This window comes from Danio rerio, chromosome 17 (assembly GCF_049306965.1).
Source record: "Danio rerio strain Tuebingen ecotype United States chromosome 17, GRCz12tu, whole genome shotgun sequence".
Lineage (NCBI taxonomy): Eukaryota > Metazoa > Chordata > Actinopteri > Cypriniformes > Danionidae > Danio > Danio rerio.
Window position 1 is genome coordinate 8,155,995 of NC_133192.1, and position 14,007 is coordinate 8,170,001.

The 14,007-nt window shown below is 31.5% G+C and overlaps 1 protein-coding gene across 11 annotated transcripts in view; it reads right to left on the reverse strand.

The window, feature by feature from the left end:
* sash1b (SAM and SH3 domain containing 1b) overlaps nt 1-14,007 on the reverse strand; it is a 233,385-nt gene that overhangs the window by 29,816 nt on the left and 189,562 nt on the right. For 5 of the 11 annotated variants that reach the window (XR_012393223.1, XM_073928135.1, XM_073928134.1 and 2 more), the window contains 4 exons: nt 10,441-10,478; nt 7,703-7,789; nt 7,508-7,620; nt 6,776-6,877 (listed from right to left, as the gene is read on the reverse strand). Coding sequence is in view for 9 of the 11 variants with exons in the window: in XM_073928135.1 (XP_073784236.1) it covers nt 6,776-6,877; nt 7,508-7,620; nt 7,703-7,789; nt 10,441-10,478 (340 nt within the window). In the remaining 2 variants the exon portion in view is untranslated. Of the gene's footprint in view, nt 1-6,775; nt 6,878-7,507; nt 7,621-7,702; nt 7,790-10,440; nt 10,479-10,552; nt 10,673-14,007 lie in introns of those variants that run through there. The other 6 variants (XR_012393224.1, XM_073928136.1, XM_073928138.1 and 3 more) reach the window with 3 other exon arrangements.

Below are 14,007 nucleotides of genomic sequence, written 5' to 3' on the forward strand. Positions count from 1 at the left end.
AAAATTTCAATAAATGCAATAAAAACAAAAATACTAAATCTTGAATTAAATGCATATAATTAAATAAAAATAAAACAAAACTGATTTATTTTAAAATACAAAATGATACAATACACAAAAAGTAATAAACAGAACACGAAATAAGGTCAAATAAAAAATAATATGAGCTTACAACTGATGAATCACACAAATATAATAATTATTATATTATAAATATTTAGAATTTCATTAAATTATATATATTTTCTATATAATGTTTTACAATAATATATTTGTGCATATACATTAGATTATTCAGTACCAAAGACAAAACTGAAACTAATCTAACAAAAATACTTGAGATAATAAGTCCAAAAAATTAGTCCAACTAAATTAATATGCTGGGGGAAAATATTAAATGAAATGTTAATGAACAGGAAAAACTATTTATTTATTATAAAATAAACATGAAAACAAATCCTAAAAAATAAAATGAGTTAAAAAAACTAAAGAAGAAAGGAAAACCGAAACATATAAAATATTTCTTAACTTAATTTTATTATTTATTTTAATATTTTAATTAATTAATCAATTTATTTTCAATATTTATTTTTAATTATTAATTAATTAATTTGCTTTTATTATTTATTTTTAATTAATTATTTATTTATTTGATTAATGTATTTGAATTATTTATTTTTACTTATTTATTTATATTATTTATTTGTAATTTTTTAAAAAAAATTCTTATTTCTTATTTTATTTATTTATTATTTTGTTTATTTATTTATATTATTTTTAATTCATTATAAATAATACAATTAATAAATTATAAAAATAAATAAATATATTTATTCATTTTTATTATTTATTAAATTTTTATTTATTTATTTATTTTAAAATCAACATGAAAACAAATCCTAAAAAATGAAATGATTTCAAAGAACAAAATATTATTAATGTATTTATATTATTTATTTTTAACTTATTATTTAATTTGTTGTTTATTTTTATTATTTATGTTTAATTTATTATTTAATAAATAAATTTATTTTTAATACTTATTTTTATTTATTTATTTATTAATTTATTTATCATGCAGTAAACATGAAAACAAACCCTAAAAAAATAAATGAGTTCACAGAACAAAAGAAAAGAAAACCATAACATATAAAATAATAAAATATACAGAAAGTAACAAACAAAATAACAAATAAGATAAAATAAAAATAATATGAGCTCACAGCTGATAAATAATAATCAGGAAAAAACTATTTATTTATTTATTTATTATAGAATAAACATGAAAATAAACCCTTAAAAAATAAAATTAGTTTAAAGAACAAAAGAAAACCATAACATATAAAATATTTGTATTTATTCATGTATTTATTTATTTATGAATTCATTATTTTATTTATTTATTTTTATTATTTATGTATTTATTTATTATAAAATAAACATGAAAACAAATCCTAAAAAATAAAATGAGTTCGAAGAACAAAAGAAGAAAACCAAAACATATTAAATAATAAAACATTTATTTATTAAATTATTTATTTTGTTTTTTTTTATTTATTTATAATACAATAAACTTGTACAAATAAGTGAGCTCAAAGAACAACAGCAGAAAAAAAATACTCTGAGTTAAAAGTTCATGCAGAGACTTCACATGCAATGGAAATATGTCATCATTGACCCCAAACTTTCAGTGGTCTTTCGCTTGACAAACCAAAACCCAAATGCAAACAGACGACATGTGAACTCAACACACACTCGACTATTTCCAACTATAAATCTCAAAATGATCTTAAAGATGTAACTCATCCTGTAGAGTTTCTACATCAAACATCTACACATCTCAAATCAACTGTTATTAATAATCAGAGTTTGGTGTTACTTTAATAATCGATGAGCCTCACTGCAGTCATCAACAGAAGCCTTAAACAGATAGAAAACCCCCACTGACGCACTTTGAGCCAGACCTACATTTAAGAACTGCTCAGATGAGAAGCTGCAGGACTATTTCTAACTGATTTCCAGCAGACAGAAGCCTGCGTTTCTCAGAAGCATCTGTTTTAGAGTCAGCCACCTCTGAGATCACAAACCACAGCCTATAAATGTATATAATGGAGAATAGAGCAGGTGCTGAACATCTGAGTCTCCCACCACAGTTCAGACCCATAAAAGCTGAAATAAACCAGTGTACATCAGCGTGAGAGCATGTTAGGGGCTGATAATGTGTTATATACAGCTCTTGTGTTTAAACTGAAGCTACAATTGAAGTCAAAATTATTCTGTATTTAATCTTTTTCAAATATTTCACAAGTGATATTTAATGGATTAAGGACATTTTCACAGTAGTTCCTTTAATATTTTTCTGGAGAAAGTCTTATTTGATTTATTTCGGCTAGAAAAAAAGTCATTATTAATTTTGTATACACCATTTTAAGGACAAAATTATGAGCTCCTTTAAGCTAAAAGAATGTTATGATAGTCTACAGAACAAACCATTGTAATACAATAACTTGCCTAATTACCCTAGCCTTTAAATGCCACTTTAAGCTGTATAGAAGTGTCTTAAAAATGTCTAGTCAAATATTATTTACTGTCATCATGACAAAGATAAAATAAATGAGTTATTAGAAATGAGTTATTAAAAATATTACGTTTAGAAATGTGTTGAAAAAAAATCTGCTCTCTGTTAAACTGAAATTGAGGAAAAAAATAAACAGGGGGGCTAATAATACTGACTTCAACTGTATGTATGTATGTATATATGTATGTATATATTGTATGTATGTATATATGTATGTATTTCCAAGCTAAATATAGACACAAACACCTATTTTATGAGAAAACAAAGTCTTGTGAACACAATGTATATCGGGGCTCTAGATCTCTTTCTCAAATAGACTGATTGGCACAATTATTCATTAACAATGCTTTGAGCCATTATAGGGGTGGTTAAATGTATATTTAATTATTTATTATTCATTCTTTTTTTTTTTTCGGCTTAGTCCCTTTATTAATCCGTGGTCGCCACAGCGGAATGAACCACCAACTTATCCGGCACGTTTTATGCCCTTCCAGCCGCATATATTATCTGTTATTTCAATTATTAACATTAATATTTAAAATACAGATCAAAGTAAAATATTTCTCAGTATTAAAGAACTGATCCCCCATACATCTTTTGACCTCCTTCAGGGGGATCAAGCGTTAATTAGGGGGGTTAATACCCTCCAAAACCCCCGTGTAATTCGCACCCTGATTACAACAACTCTCTTCAACAAAACTTAAAATCTAAAAAACATCATTATTGATTGGAGCAGAAAAAAACATGCTGAGCTTTAATATTTAAAAAGCTTTAAAAACTTTCAATTTAAAATCTATTTAATAAAAATGATAATAATAACAATAGTTTTATGCAATATTCCTATTTTTACAGCCTTTTTTGCAACCATAGTAATGGAACAAAACAAAAAAAAACTAACACTCTTGCACATGTACAAAAATGTATAATATTACCATGACTCTCTTCAACAAAACTTACAATCCAAAAAAACAACATTTATATTTGGATCAGAACAAAACATGCTGAGTTAAAATATTCTTGAACATAAAACAACAACAATAATAATAGTAATACTCTTCTTAGCAAACACAACCGAAACGCAAATGTCCTTTTTACAGCATGCACCAGTGGAACTGGTGGAATGAGTGCTGCGTCTGAGTCTAATCACACAATCCCTGCACAAAAGCACAGGCCTGCATTCAGCTGGCCAAAACAACACAATGGGGGGGTTTACAGGATGAATAGACCCAGAGGGGCTGTGGTTCACTTTTTGGACATGATGGGGGAATGAAGAGGTGACAAATCCCACAGATACTGGCTGAAAACACTGCTGTGAGGGTCTATAGACGCAAGATGTGAACATTAAACAAGCTCATCACAACAAACAAGGATGTGGCATGCGGATAAGGCCCTGTTTACACCCGGTGATAAGATGCATTTTGGTTGATTGGTTCACAAGTACACAAGGAAGACACAATTATGTTATTAACTGGCATTCAAATAATGATACAACAATACATTTAAAATAAATTAAAACTAAATCATATTAGCTTACTACTGACGAAAATAAAATAAAAATTGTCTCATAAAAATGAGAGTATAGTTCCTAGTACTGTTGTCACGATACTGGAAATTAAATTTTTAAAAAGGCAAATTCCTGCTAAAATTTAAGCGCTGTTGAGCACATACTTAAACACAGTTGGTTGGGCACTGTGTTCATATAAACTTGTCATCTGAAACGTGCAACAAAACGCACCCAAAGTAACATATTTCAGATTCACAAACATGCAGACGCCACCTTGTAGTGGATTTGTCATCTGAAACGTGCAAGAAAACACACCTGAAGTAACATATTTCAGATTTGCAAACATGTAGATGGCACCCTCTAGTGGATTTGTAAACTGAAACGTGCAACAAAACACGCTCGAAGTAACATATTTCAGATTCAAAAAAATTAAGACAGCGCCATCTTGTGGATTTGTCATCAGAAATGTGCAACAAAACGCACCTGATGTAACATATTTCGAATTCGTAAACATGTAGATGGCACCCTCTAGTGATTAGTCATACAAAATGTGCAACAAAACACACCCAAAGTAACATATTTCAGGTTTGCAAACATGTAGACAGCGTCCTCTTGTGAATTCGTCATTTGAAACATGCAACAAAAAGCACCTGAAGTAACATGTTTCAGCTTCGCAAACATGTAGACAGCGCCCTCTAGTGGATTTGTCATTTGAAACGTGCTACAAAACACTCAAAGAAACATTTTTCAGATTCGCAAACATGTAGACATCGCTCTCTTGTGAATTTGTCATTTGAAACAGCCAACAAAAAGCACGCGAAGTAACATATTTCAGATTCGCAAACACGTAGACAGCACCCTCTAGTGCATTTGTCATCTGAATCGAGAAACAAAACGCACCTGAAATAACATATTTCAGATTCGCACACAAGTAGGTGGCACCCTCTAGTGATTTGTCATACAAAATGTGCAACAAAACACACCCAAAGTAACATATTTCAGGTTTGCAAACATATAGACAGAGCTCTCTAGTGGATTTGTCATCTGAAATGTGCAAAAAAATGCACTAGAAATAGCATATTTCAGATTCGCAAACATGTAGACGGCACACCCTTGTGGATTTATCATTTGAAATGTGCAACAAAACGCACCTGAAGCGCCATTTCATATTCGCAAACATAAAGACGGTGCCCTCTAGTGGATTTGTCATCTGAAACGTGCAGGAAAATGCACCTAAAGTAACATCTTATAGATTTGCAAACATGTAGATGGTGCCATCTAGTAGATTTGTCATATGAAAAGTGCAAGAAAACGCACCCGAAGTAACATATTTCAGATTGCAAACATGTAGGCTGCACCCACTAGTGGATTTGTCATCTAAAATGTGCAACAAAAAGCACCCGAAGTAACATAATTCATATTCATAAACAAGTAGGCAGCGCTGTCTAGTGGATTTGTCACCTGAAACAAGCAAAAAAATGCACCGAAGTAAGATATTTCAGATTCACAAACATGTAGATGCCACCCTCTACTGGATTTGTTATCTGAAACGAGCAACAAAACGTATCCAAAGTAACATGTTTTAGATTTGCAAACTTGTAGATGGCGCCATTTAGAGGACCTGTCATTTGAAATGTGCTACAAAACGCACCCAAAGTAGCATATTTCAGATTCACAAACATATATGCCGCCCTCTAGTGGATTTGTCATCTGAAACGTGCTATAAAACGTACCCTAAGCAATGTATTTTACAACCCCAAATCAGAAAACGTTGGGACAGGGGGGCTCGGAGGCATCTGGGATGGACCATCCCACAGTAGAAACATCTACTGTGGTCAGATGAATTACTGTTTTAGTTTTTTGGGGGGAAATGGATGCCGTGTGCTCAGGACTAAAGTAGAAAAGGATGAGTTCAAAAAGGAAAAGTTCAAAAGCAAGGGTTTGTCATGGTATGGGGTTGTGTCAGAGCCCGGGGCAAAGGTAACTTGCACTTCTGTGATGGCAGATTTGGGAGATATGCTGCCTTCTTTTCCAAAGGGTGCCCATGCATATTTCAAAAAGTCAATGCAAAACTACAATCTGCACACAGTAGTCCTGGCTGTGGAAGAGGATACAGGTACTTGGATGGTCTGCCTGGAGTCCTGACCTGTCTCCAATAGAGAATGTGTGGTGCATTTTGAAGCGCAAAATGCAACAAGGAAGACACCGTAATTTCGCCCACCTTAAGACTTGTTTGCAACAAGAATGGGACAAAATTTACCTGAAACACTTGATCACTTGGTGTCTTCAGTCCCTGGACGTCTTTTAAGTGTTGTGAAAAGAGATGGCAACATTACAAGGTGGTAAATGCTTTACTGTTCCAACTTCTGTAAAATGGTTTGCAAGAACCAAAATTGGAATACCTGTTTACTATTAAAAAAGAAAAACAAAACTATAAAAATAACGAGGAACACATTAAATATTGTTTGTTGTGTTGTCTGCAATGAACTTTAAGTCAAAGTTAATTTAGAAACTTTCTTTTTTATTGACCTTTTCCATACAATTCCAACTTTTTCTGGTATGGGGTTGTGAATTGTAAGTTAAGACATATTTCCAATGAGCTAATGGGTGTGTGACAGATCGTATGTTGTTCAGGAGCGTACGGGTGGGACAACTTCTCATCAGCAAATGCAAAAGACGACAGGTAAACTTACATTACAGTAGGAAGATTCAGTCATGGAGGGACTCGGCGTCTCAGTCCAGTCAGTCATATCTGCGCTGTTAGACTGCTTGTTCTGGGTTTCGTATTCCTTCAGCTGAGAGACAAAGAAACGTATTGTGTATAGAGGGAGTAAAATTAAGTCTCAGATCTGACAAATAAGTAACATCACCTACTGTGCTTTTTACACTTTCAACTTCCTTCAACGCTGCTGTTTGAGCATGATAACCATCAGCAAAGTTATAAAGTCACTCCAGCAGGAGTTACTGACCACTATTTCTGTATGAACTCAAAGCTCTTTAATGTAGTCCTGAGTTTTCCTCCAGGAACAAACACATCTCAATACCCTGAATATCATCAATTCCTGATCCATGAGGACGAGGCCTGTTTTTTTAAGTTTTCAAGAAATACCATTTCATAGATCTAATGGTCACACTTTACAATAACCTTTCACTAGTTAATGGCGGTTAATGCATTTACTAACAAGAACTAATAACAAACAGTACTCGTACAGCATTTATTAACCCCTGTGTGCTGTTGGGGATGTCTTCATCCACTCAATATTTGGGAAACTTTTGAAAATGAATCAAAGATTTCATAGGATGGCTAATAATTTTGATGTACCATAGATCAAACTGTTGTAGTCAAACCATATTAGCTGATGAAACCTCATCTTAAAGCTAAAACCAGAAATGCATGACATTATGGAGGAAAGATTGAGATGTACCCGAGCCAGAGCTTCCTCCACTGTGATCATCTTCTCCTTCACCATCATCATCAGCTGGATGCGTTCTTCATCGCTCATGGTGATCTCGCTGGCTACGAAACCCAGATCCTCCCCTGATCAAAGGACACGAGTATCATTTAAAGCAATGTAGACATCAAGATCTAATGGAGTTGGGATTGGAAATGGATCAAGAACCTTTCGGTGGCGTTCGAAAGCTCCCTTTCTGTGCCTTGCGGAAATTTTGCCAGAACGATTTGTTTTTCTTTCTGTCCCATCTTCCTGCTGGCAGAAATAAAGTTTAATAAACTTAAATAATGTTTTGCGGAATTGCTTGAAATTTGTTTTGTAGACGAATAGCTGTGTTTGGTTTCTTTCTGTATTTTTAATACTTCAGGCATTATTTGCTTTTTATTTCTATTGTGAGAATTTGTTTTACTTGTGTTCAACGTGGATGCACATTGAAATGGAAAAAAAAGACAGATAGTGTCCAGATTTCTATTTCAGGATAACCCTATTTTTTTAAAGCTTTCCTATAAATTTTTTTTTGAATGCATAATTTCTCATTGTTTCCACATAAAATGAAACTATTTCCAACACTGATTTTAATATTAGGAGTTCAGTGGTAAGCACTGTCGCCTCACAGCACGAAGGTCATTGGTTCGAGTCCCGACTGGGTCAGTTAGCATTTCTGTGTGGAGTTTGATATCGTGTTGGTGTGGGTTTCCCCCACAGTCCAAAGACACGTGCAATAGGTGAACTGAATTATCTAAATTGGGCATAGTGTATGTGTGTGAATGAGTGTTTCCCAGTTCTGGGTAGTGGCTGGAAGGGCATCCGCTGTGTTAAACATATAGTGTGCTGGATAAGTTGGCGGTTCATTCTGCTTTGGCGAATCCTGATGAATAAAACGACTAAGCCGACTGAATGAAGGAATGAACGAACAAAGGAAGGAACGATAAGGAAGGAAGGAAGGAATGGATGGATGGATGGATGGACGGACGGATGGATGAACGAATGCACGTATGAATGAATGAACAAACGACCACATGCACGCACGAATGAACGAACGATACGATGGTAATACATTTTTTTGTGCAGCAAATCAGCCTAGTAGAAAACGCACATTGCATTTTGAAACATACAATTAGAAAAAAGCCATTTTAAATGGAAACAACATTTTAGTATATTTGTGTTTTACTATGATTTTGATAAAAATAACAGCAACCCTGATGAGCACAAGAGACAAAAACATTTATAGCATACTGATACCAAATGTTTTAACATAATCAATAATAATTACTTGGAAAGAAGGAAGGAAGGAAGGAAGGAACGAACGAACGAACAATTAACTATTTGGAAAAGACAGCAAAGGAACATTATTTTCAATACCGTTTAAAAATTATCCTATAATAAAGAATGTGTATTAAAACTTTTGACTGACAGTATGATTCACAGAATTCACACAACTTCTAACACGCAAATTTAATAGCTTGTATAAGACCGTATAAAATCATTTTCGAGTGCATTGACCATACAGAATTAGACTTTTTTTGTCAAGTAGATTTTAAAACTGAAATGAACAAAAATGTCCATTAATTCCTGACTTTACTAAACTTGGAAATCCTAAAGTAAAAGAAAACATAAATGTCAAAATAAGTAAAAATAAATAAATAAATTGTCTTATTTCAAGTCCAAATGTCTAAAAATTCTTAAATCAAGAAGTATTTTTATAGACAAGCAGAAAAATATTGTCTTGTTTTCAGAAATAACAAAATCAAAATGAAGTGTGTTTTTTTAAACAAGCAAAATAATTAGTCAACAGTGTTGAGTAAAGTTACTTTAGAAAATAATGCATTACAATAATAGGTTACTTTACTTACAGTAGTTACTTTTTATGGTAAATAATGTGTTGCGTTACGTTAATTTTGAGTTACTTTTTCTGACTGGGCTGAGGCTTGATCTTTTTTAGAACTTGCAGGGTTTTTTTCTTCTTCTTTTATTTAAATAGATGAGCTATGCAATGAACAAAACTCTGTAAAACCTTAATTTACCTCCGCATAAAATAAATAATGTAGGATAATGTTATCTTCAGAGAACTTCCTGACCCCCAGAGCTATACATGCCATATATAGAGATCAAAAAAGGAATTTTAAAGCTATGCGCTAGCTACTTTTGCACTTTCTGATCTTATTAAAAAGTAAAATCACGTCTATTCAGATAATCCTCTTTTCCTTGTCTTCCATGTGTTTAAATTAATGAGAATGTTTCCATCGCAAAAAAGTAAGGTTCTGCCGTCTTCATTTCTGTCTGTTCCTGCATTCTCTCATTAAGTGCAGGATTTTACATGACTGTTTTAACTCAGCTATTTATTTAAAGCGAATTAACCAAACTAGAAAGTAACTCTAATGTTATTACTTAAAATTTTAAAGTAATGCATAACTCAAGTTACTTGTAATGCTGTTGGCCAATAGGGTAAGATAAATAATCTTGCTGTCACTTTGATGTAATAAGGTTATTTAGCCTATTATTTATCCCATTGGTAGATTATTTTGCTTCTTTAAAGGTAATACACTTATTTTTGACATCAAATTTCTGAAAAAAAGACCATATTTTTGCTTGTCTGAAAATGCTTTAACAATATATAGATGTTTGAACTAGAAACAAGACAAAAACAAAGCTTTTTTTGCAGTGAGTAAACCTGATTTGACTAGCTTTCATTGAAAAAAAATTATTTAAATAAGATTGATCTGCTTTATTTTAGGTGGTTGTATTTATTTGGGCTGAATTTAAACGAACAATTTAAGTTGAAATTTACTAAACTTAATTTGTTTAAACTCAACACATATAAATTGCTTGCAACTCTTTTACAGACATCATTTTACACTGTTGGACCACAAATAAACAAATAAACAATCACAAAATACAATACTAACCTGAGCCGTCCTCAGAGCTGGACTTGTGCATCGTCTGCCTGTAAGCGAATGGTCAAACATGAATAAACTCCAGCAAAAGAGTCTCCATCTAAACATCCCCATCTCATCTCACCTGCTCTCCCACATGACTTTCTTCATATTTAGCTTTTATCCCTTCATTTTAGCAATGTGTGTTTGTCTATGAGAGTGTATAAAGACACATGCTGCTGCCGCCACACCTCGCTGCAACAATAGAGGCTTTTTGACACAGCAGAGGGTTTAAACACTCACGCGGCTCTACATTCCTCTGTCGTCTCTTTATTTGTCTTTCTCTCAGCTGACGCGTGCTGCTGATGTTAGCATGTGTGTGTGGTCAGATGCGTCTGAAAACTCTTAACAAGAGTGTCTTGACCCTGGATGTCTACACTGAATTTTTTTAAAATTGGATTTACAATTTTTTTTGAAGGTTACTGCTTGCAAACAATTCAAATGGGCTGAATTTAAGCAAACAAATTAAATGTAGTAATTAAATTAAATGTAGTAATGTTAATGTTTAAATTGAGCCCATTTAAATGGTTTGCAACCACTTACCTTAAAACAATTTAGAAAATCCAATGAACCACTGTAGTGTATAATTATCATTCCCACACTGTAAAATATTCATAAATTCACATTTTTCTATATTTTGTGATCCATTTTTTACTTAAAGGGGAGCTATTATGCAAAAATCACTTTTATAAGAGGTTTAAACACAGTTGTGTGGCACCAGTCTGTGAATATAACTAGCTTGTAATGGAACAGATGTATTGATTTTATACTTTTATAATCACACTTGATAAAAACAGTCTGCAGAAACACTTTGATTGACATTCTCCCTTTGTACGTGTCATCAGAGAGGGAAAGCCCCGCCCATTAATTACCATCTCTCCCTCATTAGCATAGGACATTGGTCTTGTTTTTGAATCTGCCACTATGCTGACACACAGGCATTTGTGGCTCCACCCTTTTCTGATTCTCATTTGAATTTAAAGTGACATTTGAATTTCACTTCTCATTTGAATTTAAAGTGACAGTCACCAAAACAGCACAATTAGGACCTAAACCTAAAAGGGTCAGTTTCAAAGAGTTATAAAACATTATTTGTAAGGTATTTTGAGCTGAAACTTCACATAAACGCTCTAGGGACATCAGAGATTTATTTAACATCTTGAAAAAAGGGGCATAATAGATTTTATAAGACCTTAAAAATATTTTTTGAGTGCATTTACTGTAGAGAATAACATTTTTTTGCCAATTAAAGATTTTGAAACTTTTGCATGTCAATAATTATCATTCATACACTGTAAAATATACATCAATGAACAGTTTTCTATGTTTTGTTATTTATGTTTTTACGTTTATTTAAGCATTTCAATTGCATTATGGGACCTTGATCTTTCCTTAAACAATTTTTGATGTTGAAACGTTTGAAAAAGTGATTTTACTGATATTGTTAATAGTATGAAGTGATATATTGTATGGTTTGCTGTTGTATATTATGGAATAAATACCTGCTAATAACCTGCCAGTACTTTTTCTGTTATTATAGACTTAATGTATACATACAATATTTCTTATACAATATATTGTTTCATACTTCCAAAATGTGACCAAAAGTAAAAATAAATAAAAAATGTGAATTAAAACTGCAGGGTTGAGTCTTCAAAAGCAAAAATCAACAGAGCAGAGATCAATATCCCATAATGCAATTCATAAATGTAAATAAAGAAATATATATATGGTAGAAGGAGTGCGTTGGCACGAGACTGCAGGCAAAGTGCCTTAGTGTCCCACCAGTGATGATATACATCCATATCGCACTGCTAAGAGTGTGATATTGTGCTTATACAACAGTTCGATGGCATAATTGTGTATATAAAAAAGAAAATCAAGAGCAAGAGTTTTAAAATCCTTTTGTATATGAGGAACTACTTTCTTCCGCCATTTACTCACATCTGCAGCTGACATCAGAACAGCAGAAACCGTTGCTAATTTACAAACGCTACTTTAGAGATAGTGTTTGAATGATTCTCTAGTGTAATGTCTAAAGTGATGACAAAACAGGTGATTTTTGCTCACATTAATATTATAAGGCTGAATGGCATGAAATGACAGTCTATACAGTCTATAGTCTATAGAGATTTCCCAGTATTTCTCTGTTGCAATCGGGAGATCACAGTAATGCATGTCCTCTGCTTGTCGCTGTATGTGGGCGGAGTAATACACGAGGGTGAAGAGGCTGGATGAGTGCTGTTGTTTGCAGAATATCGCACGGCTATATATATATATATATAAATATATATATATATATAACCTACCATAGTAAGATAGCACAGCATTATCCCTGATCGTATCACCAATTACTGTTTTCACTCTATTTATCAATGTATTTATTATTATTTTATTAATTAATTTATTTTCTTTTAGTTTAAAAAATTTATTTGCAAAAAAATAAACGGGGGCTAATAATTCTGACTTCAACTATATATATATATATATATATATATATATATATATATATATATACATATACATATATATATACATATATATATATATATATATATATATATATATATATATATATATATATATATATATATATATATATATATATATATATATATATATATATATATATATAGTTGAAGTCAGAATTATTAGCCCCCGTTTATTTTTTTGCAAATAAATTTTTTAAACTAAAAGAAAATAAATTAATTAATAAAATAATAATAAATACATTGATAAATAGAGTGAAAACAGTAATTGGTGATACGATCAGGGATAATGCTGTGCTATCTTACTATGGTAGGTTAACATAGAAGAAGCTTGAAGTTTTGGACAGCGAGAGGCAAGACAAAAAGATTACAGAAAAAAGATTCCAGTTACATAAAAGACGGTCTCATTATTCCCCAGGAAGTACACGTATAACAGAAAAATATGATAATAAGGGTTGCCAAACATATGAGAATTTGGCAGGTTAGGGTAATTAGGCAAGTTATTGTACAATGTTGGTTTGTTTTGTAGACTATCGGAAAAAAAAAGCTTAAAGGGGCTAATAATTTTAACCTAAAATGTTTTTTAAAAAATGTAAAACTGCTTTTATTCTAGCCGAAATAAAACAAATAAGACTTTCTCCAGAAGAAAAATTTATATCAGACATACTGTGAAAATTTCCTTCCTCTGTTAAACTTTATTAGGAAATACTTAAAAAAGAAAAATAAATGTAAAGGGGGGTTAATAATTATATATATAATTTGTATAATTATTTATATATATATATATATATATATATATATATATATATATATATATATATATATATATATATATTTATATATATATATATATATATATATAAAAAAATAAATAATTATTTATAAATATATATATATATATATATATATATATATATATATATATATATATATATATATATATATATATATATTTACAGACAAAAAAGTGTGGGGAGCAGAGATAAGGGAAAGGAAAGGAAAAGATCAGCAAAGGACCTCAAGTCAGGAATCAAACTCAGGTCAACGCACT